General features: G+C 41.0%; 1 protein-coding gene across 2 annotated transcripts in view; it reads right to left on the reverse strand.

Annotated features, from left to right (window-relative positions):
* LOC133456351 (glutamate receptor-interacting protein 2-like) overlaps positions 1-12630 on the reverse strand; it is a 48131-nt gene that overhangs the window by 3488 nt on the left and 32013 nt on the right. For both annotated transcript variants that reach the window (XM_061734830.1, XM_061734828.1), the window contains exons 12-22: positions 11874-12060; positions 8090-8235; positions 7924-8004; positions 7523-7586; positions 6933-7078; positions 5570-5714; positions 5184-5323; positions 3632-3814; positions 3376-3535; positions 1793-1907; positions 1250-1474 (exon numbers count right to left, since the gene is read on the reverse strand). In XM_061734830.1, the coding sequence (XP_061590814.1) occupies positions 1250-1474; positions 1793-1907; positions 3376-3535; positions 3632-3814; positions 5184-5323; positions 5570-5714; positions 6933-7078; positions 7523-7586; positions 7924-8004; positions 8090-8235; positions 11874-12060 (1592 nt within the window). The remainder of the gene's footprint in view (positions 1-1249; positions 1475-1792; positions 1908-3375; positions 3536-3631; positions 3815-5183; positions 5324-5569; positions 5715-6932; positions 7079-7522; positions 7587-7923; positions 8005-8089; positions 8236-11873; positions 12061-12630) is intronic.

Raw genomic sequence — 12630 nt, forward strand, 5'->3', positions numbered from 1 at the left:
TTTGGACAGGAGGCCAAGAGAAAGTTTTTTTTTGTTGTTTTTTTTCTTTTACTTTTGGGATTGTCCCAACAACAGAATGAAAAACAAATGATCAGAAACAGGAATTGATGGTTGCCGATAGTCAAATAATCTTGATTTGATCTTCATTTTATGGGTTGTTATGATTTGTCTTCTATTTTTTTTTATTAATACTCAGAGATACCAGCAATAACAGGCCAGAAGCTTATAAGCTAGTTTTCTCATCATTGTATGAACCTTTTTTTTTCCCCCAACAACTAAAACTTGGTCAACAACTGAGAATGTTGTTGTGATGTTGTGAGACAGGACTTGTTTTTCTCTGCTCCTTCCCCCTTTTGGAGGAGTTGCTCCAGCACATCTACAGATATGCGTTCCAATTAGTCATTTGCCCAGTTTTTATAAAAAAAAAAAATAAATAAAATGTGTCTTGTAGCTCATCTCAGGTTCTTGTTCTTGCCAAACTATGAGGTCAAGACCAGACCTGTTGCCCCCCAATCATACAGTATTTCAAACATTTCTAAAATAGTTGAGGGACGGCTTTAAAAAAAAAAAAAAGAATTATGTGAATATCATGAAATTGAAAATTTCATAGAATCTAGAGAACGTTAAACGGCCGTGACCTTCTGTCCATCAGTAAGCACTTTCATAATAAAATTCTGATAAGAAAATTCCTGCTTAGGCTTACCAGAACAACACTATTTCTGTAAATAGTTCAAGGTGGAAGCCTCAAAAGACAACCCACTTGTTTGTTAGTAGAGAAAAGGGTCCATAACAAAAGTGAAGGCCTCCTTTAATGCAGGATATGGTTTTGAGCAACATCTATTGCCATCATGACAGTCTTATTCAGGGAAGAACCCAAACAAAAAAAACAAAGACCAGATAAACAGTTATCAGGCCCCTTTCTGAAAAACATTGGTGGAGTTTAATCCAATATGCATTTGTTTAGTTGTAAAAAAACATTTAGAAAATATTGGTTCCATTTTAAAGAACATCTCGTGCACAAAAAGGAAAGAAGAGTGCTCATTAGCTATTAGCATCACAACATTAGGATAGGTCTGAGAAGCCAATGTATAGTGAGGGACGAGGCTGGTGGTCAACACTGACGGGCTAAATATATTAATTCTGTATCATCTGCTGCATAGTAAAAACACACAGTAGGTTCTGCATGTTAGGCAGTAGATTAGCAAGTAATCTAAAACACACTTTTGAATCAATATATATTTTCAAGCACCTTGTGTAGTTCCAAAGCTGTTGGCGACAACATTTCAGAGTTGTCTCCTTTAGCCGTGGATGACATGTCTCTGGCTCCAGATGAAATGTTCAGTTTGCTTTTGTTTTCAGGCTCGATGTGGAATCCATCCTTCTTTATTGGAATAATTTCAGAGTGAAACACCGGGTCTTCGTAGGTCTTACTCTCATCTAAGTACAGACTAAGAGTACTGCTTGTCATAGATGCCTGAAAGAGTGCAAAATGACAGGATTCATTTAAGTATCATGTATAAATCAGTAACAGTCTTCAAAGTGGATAACAGACAAATGTAATCTCCTATGCAGCACACACAGTTTAGAGGCCAAGGCAGGCATTATTCAAAAACCTTCCTTGGTCATTATGCCAGCAGGTGCATGCCTTGTCTTGTCAGATTTAATAACAGATTACAGACTGATGATTATCATGCTGCTCTGTCAGGGATGTTCAGTACGGCTAACAACGGTCTGTGAATACATGCAAGGACTAAGCAGATGGGGGAAGGAGCCCCCCTCTCCTGCTGCCTACCTCCAGCTCCCTGAGAATCTCTGACTGGCCGCAGGTCTCGAGGTCTTGCAGAGCCTGGGACCAGAAGCTGTCTTCCTTGTTCAAGGTGCCATGGCAACGAGGGGGGCTGACGAATCTATGACAATGCAGGAACCAGAACATGAGAGCAGTCCTGCAGTCTGGAGGCCGGTGCTGCGTACAAAAGCAGCATGGGAAATGCAGTTTTGGTGCTGCGAAGCCGGACAGTCCCCTCGAAAATCTCTCTGGACCACACTGAGTGTTTACCGTAAATTCAGCCCAGTCAGTAAAAAGTCAGCTAGATTAGAAAAAGCCTTCAAATTTGCTAAAGTAATGTCACCCCCCAAAAAGCAAGAAATTCAGAGCAAGTGACACAAAAGTTCAGGGAAGTCAAGTGTGAGGAGAGACATGAGCCTGGTTTATCCTTGGACCACTGGGATTCTTTCTGAGGAAAGGTGTTTTTGTTTTGTAAATGGGCGACAGAAAAAAGATGCATCTATGTGAAACACCAAAGAGCTCGTGGATAGTTAGTAAAGCAGATGTGAGAGAGAATACCTGAGAAAGAAGAAAGAGAAAAAAGGACAGTTTGGAAAATGTAGAGACACGCAACATAAAATGATTTTGCTTTTGTCCACCAATGTAAAGCACAAGGGTGGAAAAACTGCATCTGAGTTTATGCACTGAAAAACAGCTCTGGTCAGAAATACCTGAATCAAAAACTGTACCACGGGCTCGAATAGTGCCACCCTTCAGAACCCATATTTTACCGTTTGATACCTTTGTGATATAGTTTAGGATGACTTAGAGAAATACTATGATTAAAATCAAACATTTCAATTATTTTTGGACACATTCAAAAAATCTGCATTTACGATTTCAGCGGTGAAACTCATCTGACCAGATCTGTATTATTCAAACAATGGGAAAAAAATAAATGAATACACCCACTTAAAGGTGGCATTGACATAGCTGATGACACACAAGGAAGTTCAGACTTTTGCTCCAGAGAGCAAAGACAAAATATCAATAAGCTCAGAAAAAAAAAACTTAAACATATGTAAATGTTCTGACTAAAGGAACTCTGTGGATGTAAAAACATATTAAAAGAAGTGTTTTTCTAGTTTACACAACTCAGTTCTTTTAAGCTGCTCAGAAATGCTGCCTGACTTTGGTGTGACCAGTCACGACATGAGTGAAATTAATCTGTTAAAACGTCATACAGATCATCATTTAACTAGAACACACATCTGCAGCTAATGCTTGACGGTGGATGAGATCAGTCAGGTGATGTGCTTCCCTATAGCTCTACAAGATATGCTATCAAAGTGAAAAAAGTTGACCCTGAATTTAACTTAATACCCCATGACCCCCACATTCATTCTTCATGCTTCATAGCCCACCAGCTAACAAAACAACATGCAGTGACATTTTGCAGATTTTCCTGAACGTAGATTAGATTTTTATCAATTAATGTGCTTTTACATGAACCGTAATGATGATAGATGGTGCTGTGAATCTGACAGCTCCTTTACACATCACAGGAGAATAGTTTTTTTTCCTCAATAAACCTGCTTCTCTGCCCTTACCCAGGTATCTTGTCCCACTCATCCTCAGTGAACCTCCCATCATACAGAGCCGTGTGGTCAACTAGGCCTGCAGAGCTGGAAGTGGTGTGACCTCTGTGCTTTGGTCGTCTCCACTCGTGCGGATTTAACAGTATATCAGATGCTTTGTGCAAATATGTCCCTAAAATTAAATGAGGAAATTAATAAAGCTTTCCAATAGAAGAGAAAAAGGGAATAGGTCATTTTTAGACGGCACATGAACAACAGTGAGCCTCACCTTGGCTAATGTAGCCGGCATCAAACCCTGAGCTATCCCAGGAGCTCATGGCAGAGTCTATACTGGGCACAGTGGCAGAATACACCTCTGAGTGTTTACTTGTTTTCTGGGAGTCCGTGAGATCATCTTCCGGGTCACTTAAAAACCCCATTTCTCTGTCTGGATGCTGCCGACAGTCAGACTCTGGAAACAAGCAGTGAATTTACATTAAACAAGAATTAAATTTACTTTTAATCTCCTTTTAGTCAGTTCAACTTTGTCATAAATTGAATATGAGCAGCATATGCACAAGGAATGAATTGCAAGTGGATGAACAGAGATTTTCTTACACCCACAACACAATCTACTCTCACCAGCCACTTTATTAGGTACACTTTGCTAGGACGGGGTTTGGACCCTGTTTTGCCTTTAGAACTGCCTTAATCCTTCATGGCATAGATTCAACAAGATACTGGAAACATATCATCACGCAGTTGCTGCAGATTTGTTAGCTGCGCATCCATGATGCGAATCTCCCGTTCCACCACATCCCAAAGGTGCTCTGTTGGACTGAGATCTGGTGACTGTGGAGGACATTTGAGTAGTGAACTCATTGTCATGTTCAAGAAACCAGTGTGAGATGATTCCCGCTTTATGACATGGCTCGTTATCCTGCTGGAAGTATCCATCAGAAGATGGTGCACTGTGGTCATTAAGGGATGGACATGGTCAGCAGCAATACTCAGGTAGGCTGTGGTGTGACATGTGGATGCTCAATTGGCACTAATGGGCCCAAATTGTGCCAGGAAAATATCCCCCACACCATTACACCACCACCATCCGGGCAGGATGGATCCATGTTTTCATGTTGTTGACACCAAATTCTGACCCTTCCATCCGTGTCGCAGCAGAAATCGAGACTCATCAGAACAGGCAACATTTATCTAATCTTCTGTTGTCCAGTTTTGGTGACTGTGAATTGTAGCCTCAGTTTCCTGTTCCTAGCTGACAGGAGTGTTACCCGGTGTGCTTGTCTGCTGCTGTAACCCATCCGCCTCAAGGTTTGACGTGTTGTGCGTTGAGAGACGCTCTTCTGCATACCTCGGTTGTAACGAGTGGTTATTTGAGATACTGTTGCCTTTCTATTAGTTTGAACCAGCCTGACCATTCTCTTCTGACCTCTGGCATCAACAAGGCATTTGCACCCACAGATCTGCCGCTCACTGGATCTTTTCTCTTCTTCGGACCGTTCTCTGTAAACCCTAGAGATGGTTGTGCATGAAAATCCCAGCAGATCCGCGGTTTCTGAAATACTCAGACCAGCCCGTCTGGCAACAACAACCATATTCAAAGTCACTTAAATCAAATTTCTTCCCCATTCTGATGCTGGTTTGAACGGCAGCAGATCGTCTTGACCATGTCTACAGGCCTAAATGCATTAAGTTGCTGCCATGTGATTAGCTGATTAGATGAGCAGTTGGACAGGTGTACCTAATAAAGTGTCCCATGAGTAGTTTTTTTTTAGGATTAGAAAAAATTAAAAAACAAATTTATGGAACAAAATTATATATACGGTCAGGTTGTTTCTTGATCTTGAGGGTGACGGACTCTCCAGCCATCTGCAGCAGATGGATGGCCTCGCTGAGTGGCTTTCCTTTCAGGCTCACTCCGTTGATGGCCAGGACTCGGTCCCCGATATGGATGGCACCCGTCCTGCAGAATCAAGAAAGCAGAGGAGGCAGAAACGGCTGAGTATACCGCACAGTACCGTCAGGCGAGCTGGAAAACCCTGTCAAGCTGCCAGTATGCTGACAGAGACAGAAACAAACAAGCTTATTGTTTTAGAAAGAGACCAGACAGCCATTGTTTGCTGTTTCGTTTATTAAAATAAGTTTCCACTGAGACAACAAATAGGCTTTGGACTAATGTTTTATAATTTTCTCATAATTACCACCTCACCTCTCAGCCAAACCTTTCTTGGTGAGACCAGAAATCACAATGGGGTCAAAAGGCTCCTCTGTGCCGGAAATGGTGATCCCCAGCGGTCCGTTATATCTTTTCAGCTCAACTGTGTAGATTATGGAACCAGACATCTCCAACTCATCTGTAGCACAAACAGTTGACACCATGCACTTAAGATTCAAGTAGTTTTTTTTTGTATACTCGTTGAAAGTTGTAAATACACATGCAAAACAAAAATGTGAATAATAATAATATGCCAGCTTTTTTTCTTCCCTCTTCAACCATGCCTTGTAATGTGCGCAGAATTCAGTTTTGCACTATGTTGTTCAAAATTCCCTGCATGTTGAATGTGATTTTGAAGACAACTTTTGCTGCTGTAAGATTGCGGTGAATTTTTTTTCGCATCAGTACATCACAGAAGTTTAACTGATCTTTGCAAAAGCTACCATGACAACCCCATACCATCACAGAGCCTAGCTTTTGGACATTTTTGCAGATAACAGTCTGAATAGTCCTTTTTGTCATCGTTGGCCTGAGGCACATGATGCCCATTTCTTCCAAAAAAGAGAGACCTAAAATAACCTAAATATTTTGATACAATACATACTACTGTGTGGTGATCGATCCCAGATGTGCTTACACCGCCTCCGGACAGGGTCACCATAAGGCTGACTTTTTGCAAAATAAAGTTTAAAACGGCATTTGTCAATTCTGAAATGCTTATATATTCACTCTATAATACTTTATTTTCTATCTGATAAATAATCTGGAGTTTTTTGTATAGGCTCTAAGAACGTAAGATATCTTGGCTTTCGGATGGGTACATGAGAACATTTATAAATTTAAGGGCTTATGAGTTGATTAATGGTGTAAAAATGAAAAACCAAGTTATTCTAAGGAAACTGGTTTTTTTTTGTGCCTTTTTTAAAATCCCTGGTTTGCTTTTTTGTAGACTCTTATTTCACCCGGTCATCAAATGACTGCTTTTTTGTACAAACATTTCTTTTATGGTAAAGCTCAGAGCAAAAACATTATGGCATCTGGTGGGTGAGATGCCGCTTTCAGCTTGTTGAATACTTTGCAGCCTCGCCCTTTACTTGCAAACATTCAAAGACAAAGAAGCCACTAAAGCATGATGTGGATGCTTCAGAGCATGTAAGGGACATGTTAGAACACGAGGAAGATGACCTGCACCATAATAAAAGATTATTCCATGGTAACAGAACAAACTGTTCAATTCACACGAGTCCCTGCTGGATTAGGTGGGGCTTCCTGCCAGAACAATCCCCTCAAATATACTCTTTTTAAACCACTGACATTTATTCTGGATGTAAAGATGGCTTTTGAGTGATTCATGTACCAATGTTATCCTCATCTTTCTGGATTCGCAGCTTGACCATGTCCTCTGCCTGCTGCAGGACATGCATGGCGTCCTCCATGGTGCAGTTCTCCAAACGCACCGAGTCGATGGCCAGCAGCCTGTCACCAGGCTCCAGAGTGCCTGTTCTAGCGGACACAAGAGCAAAAGGATCACAACTATAAACTGGGACCTGAGAGCTGCCTATCCTGACTCACCATCAGAATCCTATTAGAGCTGCATCTCAGTGGGATCCGTGGGGGTGACCGTAACCTCACCCTCAACCTAATCATCACTGAGCCCTTCTGAAATGTAGCTGCCCTACTGATCTAGTTTTGATAGCTCAATCCTATTAGGCTATTGTAACACAGTAGACAAAAAAAAAAAATGTTGTCTTGCTCATTAAAAATCCTGCAGGAGCCTTGAAAGCCAAGTGTTTATAAAAACTGTCTAGCTAATGTGGCCTTTGCCAGACCTGAAGTCCATGATTGCTTTACCATTTTCTAAAAATCTGTACAGTAAATACCTCTAGGATCTGTACAATAGAGGGGTCAGTCTACCATATATTATTAGCTCCGCACGATGATACCCACCTATGTGCAATGCTTCCCTTTCTGATGTCAGAGATGATGAGAGGCTTGCCAGGTTTCTTACTTGCTGGTAAAACAGAAAAAAGGGAATAAAATATTTTTGTTTCAGGCAAAATAATTTGAAAACAAAGCCATCGTAACACTAATCATTAAAAAACAAATAATAAAAAAAAAACAATTCTCAGCTTGCTTTTTTTCCCCTCCTTCTTGTGCGCCACTCATCCTTGGCTTTTTTTTTTTTTTTTTAAGTACAAATAAGTTAGTGTTCCTGAAGGTTGGTATTGTTGAGATGTAAAACCCTTTTGTTTTCTAAAGCCTTGTTTTACGGATGACACGTTCAGGGATTTTGTAATATGCAGCATTATTGGGCAACAGCGCCCCCTGCTGGATATGTGTGCACTCACCACTGATGGTGATGCCCAGCTCCACTCCGCCCCGCTTTGGGAGTTTAACGTGGAAGGTCCCACTGCTCGGAACCACCGACTCTAATTCCAGTTTAGAACAAAGTTACACTGAAAGCACGAAGATGCACATCATCACTGAACTGGAAAGTATTTTTAGATGTAATACCTGCAACATCAAACTCTATCTCCACGGTGACTTTATTAGCCAGAGCAGAGTCTCTGAGCAGCTGATGAGCTTCCTCCAAGGTGCCATCTTCAGTTGGGATCCCGTTTATAGTCAACACTCTGTCTCCCACCTGCAGCAATCCACACCTTTAAAAACAAACAGACAAAAAAAAAAATCATAATTCACCATGACTTCATTACTGAATATAATTTCTATAAGATTAAAGAAAACACATATGGGTATAAGATTAATTTAGAAAATAATGTTGTTCATCAAATCACTATTTAACCCGGCTACTGGACTCCAACAATTATAAATACAGTGGCAGTCCAATCTATCATTCAGTGCAAAGATAATGTTACATAAAAGGAAAATGTTTCAGAATTTCACAGAGAGACTGTCGTAGAATCAGAGAACGAGATCAAGATTATATTCTTGATTTATTAAATGAACAGTTGTAATCTTTATAGGACAAGCTAATTAAGTGCAAAACATGAGTTTGTAATTAATAGACAGATGTTTCTATTACATTGTCTATGTTTCCAATAACTTATTTTTGAATTATGTGTATCAGTGCTAAAGCAACTTAGCTCTAACAGCTGCTCAAACATTTGTATTTGAGCATGTTGAAGAACTGACTTTTCCCCACCTCATACAACCTCTTTTGTCAGCATCTATTTTAAGACCTCTATGGTATATACTATATGGTTTATCTCATTTAAACTCAAAGCTTTATGGTGTCTGCCCATATAACTGGGTAAAGACTCTACAGTTTTACCCTGGCAGTTTTTGATGGCTCCCCCCTCTGGCAGAATAAACAATTACACCAATGTGGCACTTGTTTACTGTTGGTGCCTTTGACAAAGCCACACTAATTGTAATCCTCCTTTTTATGTGCCGTCACATGCCGTCTTATTTAGAAGATAATCCTTTTGAACACACTTTTTCTTTCTCATCCTGAGAACCAGGAACTTTTCTCAGACACTTTTGTCTTTGCTCTGCATCCTACTTTATACAGCGTACATATCTCTTGCATAAAACATGACTCTACCACTGCACCAGCATGGCTGACGATGGGCTTTATCAGCTCTGTAAGAATTCATTTGTAAGCAACATTCGTTTATATGCAAGAGTCCCACTAAGAGTCAACGTTTAAGTCAGCATATAAGGACTGAAATTCTTCCCTATACATGACTACAATTCAGCTTAATGTTCCTTAAACTTTAAAATTACCTCAGTGAGCAAACACAGAGGGTAGAAAAATCCCTAACCCGTGTAATACACTCAATCAGACCCCCAGTTGTGCAGACAAACACTGAAGGACTGTCATGTAAAGTTAATTCACTCGCCACTGCAGCTCATTAACCTTGTGCAGAGGCCGAGGCTCCAGCATCACACTTTGGTGCTGTACTTGAGTCTCTCCTATCTAACCACAGCTGGAGTAATAACATCACAGGACTCCAGGGATGTGGCCCTGCACTGCCGACATAGTCTATCATTAGTCTTGCAAGACAGATACTACAAACTGGCCTGATTGGAGCTTTGTGCTACATACGCTACTGCATGTGCTGTAGTCTTGATCAATACACAGCATGCCACTCAAGGAGGGCTTTTCACCATTAGAAAATTGATTTTTCTGCATTGTGATGAATGGGATGCTCTTTCCACGGCAACAAGATCTTCAAATCCTCCCAGGAACCCCCCTCAAGACACTTTGATATCAGAATACATCTATTGATCAACCGGTTTCTTTAAACATCAAGCTCAGGCATACAAAAAGAGCACTCGCTTTGCAAATAATTGTACCAGCATCACTGCCTGCTACCGTGGCCAGGCAGACCCAGTCACATTGCAAAAAAAAGCTCTTTCATGAAATGTTTCTGGTACCCCTCCCATACACAGACATTTCCACTCGTGCAGAAGCCAATAAACCCCCAGCTTGATGAAATGACTCCTACTGAAATGTCAAAGAGCAACTATTCAAAACAGCTGAGATGGCTGCCATCACATGCTTCGTTTCTCTGGTTGGTTGTAAACCTGTCCAACAGCGTCCACCAGCGGCCTTTTCAGTGTCCATTGGTATTGTCGACTGGAAATCAAAGTCCACGTCGAAGAACCAGATTATTTGTTTGTATCGAAGAGGAAAATTATTAAGATGTCTGGCAATCCTAACAGCCAGCCTAGGCATAAATGTGTAGCTGTTTAGCATTTTTTTTTTGTTTTCAGTTATCTGCTGTCCCTTCACAGTTAACCTGTGAAGCCTTCAACGAGTCCAAGTCCAGTGAGTTAGTATGCACTGCCCTATTCAGGGTTTGCAGGCCCGAGGTGCTGTTTAGAGCAGATAACAGCCATGAAACAAGCAATTGGAAAAAAAAACTAATCAAAAAATAAATAATTGGGTGTTGAGGGCTTGTTTACTTCCTCGTGTCCTTAGCACCCATACTCTGGGTGGGGTTGGTGAAAGGGCTTTCTGTGTGGAGTTTGCATGTTCTCCCCGTGTTCCCTTGGGTAGTTAATGTGAGCTACCCTCACAAAAACATGCAGCAGTCCTGGGCTCTACTGCCCCCTCTGGCCAACCAGGGCGCCACATGGTGTGGGGAGGATCCGGCTGGAGTAACGTGATCCTTCCAAGCGCTAGGTCCAGCCAGGGAAGCACCACCCTGTTGGGTGGAAAGAAGGGGCTGCTCACTCCTCAAGCAAGGAGACCTGAGCTCAGTGTGGGCCCTCCTGGGGTTGGCAGAGGGAGAACAATGCCCAGGATTGATACTTAGGTAGGAGCACTGGGTGATTAAAATAAAATAAAATAAATTGACATCACTATATTGAACCACGGTTCACATATAAAAATATTTTTGCTCGGGATAAGTCATGCCAAATACATACTGTTATAAGAGTTTCAGCATTTCTCTTTTCGGCACATTCTACTCTTTTTGACACATTTGATACCCATGTAAAATATTCATTAAGAAAAATATGCTTTTAAAACGCCATGGTTATATTTCTTCTGATATTCTGATTGAATGATAATAAATGGCAGCCAGATGTCCACAGCTTTGGGCGCTGTCACTCATCAATATGTAAAAGTGGCTCATTTATACGCAGGTCACTCTTACTGCTTCATTCAGACCCCAAACAGACAACTTGAACTAACAGTCCTCAACAGTTGTTGAATCTCCATTTTACAGTTATTTACCATCTAAAATGTTCATGTGTCTTCATATTTAGTTTGTGCACCGTCTCACATAAAGTCAGAGACAAAGCCCACAGCGTGAAAACCTTCCTCCCCTCTCAATAATCATCACGTTTTCATTTATAAGATTGTATAAAAAGTAGCTCCAGCTCCATTAGTTCATGAATATGCTGCTCACATACATACTAATAAATAAACACATGTTATAATATGAGCCAGAATGACAGAGCTAGTACTTTTATCCTAATACCTTTTAGTGTCAAGGCTTCTGTAGCTGAACTTTTTTTTGGTCATTTTTATATTTTCCTCAATGAAAAGTGCTGAATGTGATTATGTGGACTACTTTCTCTAAACAAACCCACAATGCAAAGTGTTCCGTTTTGCATTTTACAGATGTGAAATGATAGACGAGTCACTGACTGATTGATGAAATAATGATATAAAAACAGGAGTCAAGAATATACTTAATAATCCACAACCCTCATCATAGCGGGCTTGTTTTCTGAGTTAAATGATAAGTGCTGGGCCTTCCAGTTGAAGGTGACTCCCTATATGATGATATTTGTTTACTCGTTGTGCATCTCATTACGTTACCTCTCAGCTGGGCTGTCGGGCTCAATAAAGCGGATGACCGGGGGAGCGGACAACGTTTCTGTGGCAAAGACACCCCCCTGCAGCTGGATCCCAAAACCTGTGAGCGGATCGCCCCTGAGGATGATTTCACTCGTTTCCACATGAAAAACCTGCCCCCCTGGGCCGACGGAGCTGGATGCCAGGGATACTGAAGGGAGGAGAGGGAGGGGACAGGGATATCAGTGGAGATGTGGCAGATAAATGGAGCAAGGGAGGGAGGCATTTGAAGAAAATGGAGGAGACATGACCACAGAGACCACCACATGGGAGTGGAAAGGGAATGAGTCATGGTTATGTTCACATCAGCAGTCAGTCAAATCTCTTGGATAAAAACATGGTAGAGTTCATTCAAATAATAACTACTTTCAGTTACTAGTAACAGTTCCTAGCACTTTACCACAAACGATACCCAGCAACATAACCTGACTGCTGAATGAGCAGTGCTCAATAATATAGTTAATTGCAAGACTGTTCATTTAGACTGCCTCAGTTTATGTACCCTTACCTACTAAACGGATCAGGGGAGATTATACTGTCAATTAGGAATGGGCGATATTTACCGTTCACGATATACCGTCAAAAAAATTCCTCACGATAAGAATTTGTCATGACAGGGTAAAAACGATAAATTCCCGTTGATGATGTTTTTGTGTAAAGCTGATTTTTGGAAGTAAGTAAGTAAGTAAGTAAGTAAGTAAGTAAGGAAGGAAGGAAGGAA

The sequence above is a fragment of the Cololabis saira genome, chromosome 12 (genome assembly GCF_033807715.1).
Source record: "Cololabis saira isolate AMF1-May2022 chromosome 12, fColSai1.1, whole genome shotgun sequence".
Taxonomy (NCBI): Eukaryota; Metazoa; Chordata; class Actinopteri; order Beloniformes; family Belonidae; genus Cololabis; species Cololabis saira.